Below are 1,004 nucleotides of genomic sequence, written 5' to 3'. Positions count from 1 at the left end.
ATGGAATCTGGTCCAAGCATTTTCAATGCAAAGGGAAAAGGAAATAAAACTGAAAAAACACGTCGTACCTGGAGCGTGAGAGAGGAAGAAGCCCTTATCGAAGCTCTAAAAACAGCAGTCCATCGAGGGTTTAGGAGCGAAAATGGTTTTCGTTGTGGATACTTGTCTTTCTTGGAGACTGAGCTCGCAAAAGCGTTTCCAGGTTCAAATATCCGTGCTAATCCTCACATTGTTTCTAAAATTCATGTGTGGAAGAAAACACATGGCTCGTTGATGTCAATGTTAAGTCGAAGTGGTATAGGTTGGAATGACACCGACAAAGTTATTGAAGCTTCGAACGAGGCTTGGGAAGAGTTTGTGAAGGTACAAACCTGTTCTAGCTTTTAATTATTTCCATGTTATATAGGCTAATTTTTTGTACATTGGTGTTACAGTCAGATAATAATGCACGCCTCATGAGAAATAAGTCCTGGCCATTTTTCAATGATTGGTGCGAGATATTTGGTAACGATAGGGCAGCAGGGAGCTATGTTGAGCCATTTGCGGCTGCTGTACAAGATGTTCTGAACATCAACACTGATGTAAGTACTGATGTCGAATATGTGGCAACTGATTTTTTCAATGTGACAGAGGGTGCCGGTGAATCAATATCAGTGTCACAAAGTCCTTTGTCTAATGCAACTAGCAATCGAAAGGGAGACTCAAAGAAATGCAAGAAAAATGTTGAAAGTGATGATGGTATTGTCCATGCTATCAACAATTTAGCAGACATTACTAAGTCAACTATGTCGGATCTCGTAAAGAAACTTGGTACTGACGAGAAGATAGCTGCCCTTATGGATAATGCATTTGACGCATTAGGACATATGACAGAGATCAACATGGATGATAAAGTATTTGTAGCGGAGTTGATGGTAGACAATCCAAGCAAGTTAGTACTGTTCTTGCGTTTGCCCCATGAGGGTAGGTTAAGTTTGATTCGACGGCTACTGCAGAAAGATTGA

The 1,004-nt window shown here is 40.6% G+C and overlaps 1 protein-coding gene across 1 annotated transcript; it reads left to right on the top strand.

Annotated features, from left to right (window-relative positions):
- Nucleotides 1–1,004, top strand: LOC140888735 (uncharacterized). Its single transcript, XM_073296435.1, has 2 exons — nt 1–363; nt 435–1,004. Exons 1-2 carry the CDS (start codon nt 1–3, stop codon nt 1,002–1,004), a joined length of 933 nt encoding a protein of 310 aa, XP_073152536.1.

Source organism: Henckelia pumila, chromosome 3 (assembly GCF_033568475.1).
Source record: "Henckelia pumila isolate YLH828 chromosome 3, ASM3356847v2, whole genome shotgun sequence".
NCBI lineage: Eukaryota > Viridiplantae > Streptophyta > Magnoliopsida > Lamiales > Gesneriaceae > Henckelia > Henckelia pumila.
This window is presented reverse-complemented; position numbering and strand designations above follow the sequence as displayed.

Bases quoted from the DNA above. Each gene is read 5' to 3' on its own strand.
- LOC140888735 (XM_073296435.1), top strand. From the start codon at position 1: ATGGAATCTGGTCCAAGCATTTTCAATGCAAAGGGAAAAGGAAATAAA. The intron at 364-434 runs GTACAAACCTGT...TTGGTGTTACAG, and splicing joins CTTGGGAAGAGTTTGTGAAG to TCAGATAATAATGCACGCCT.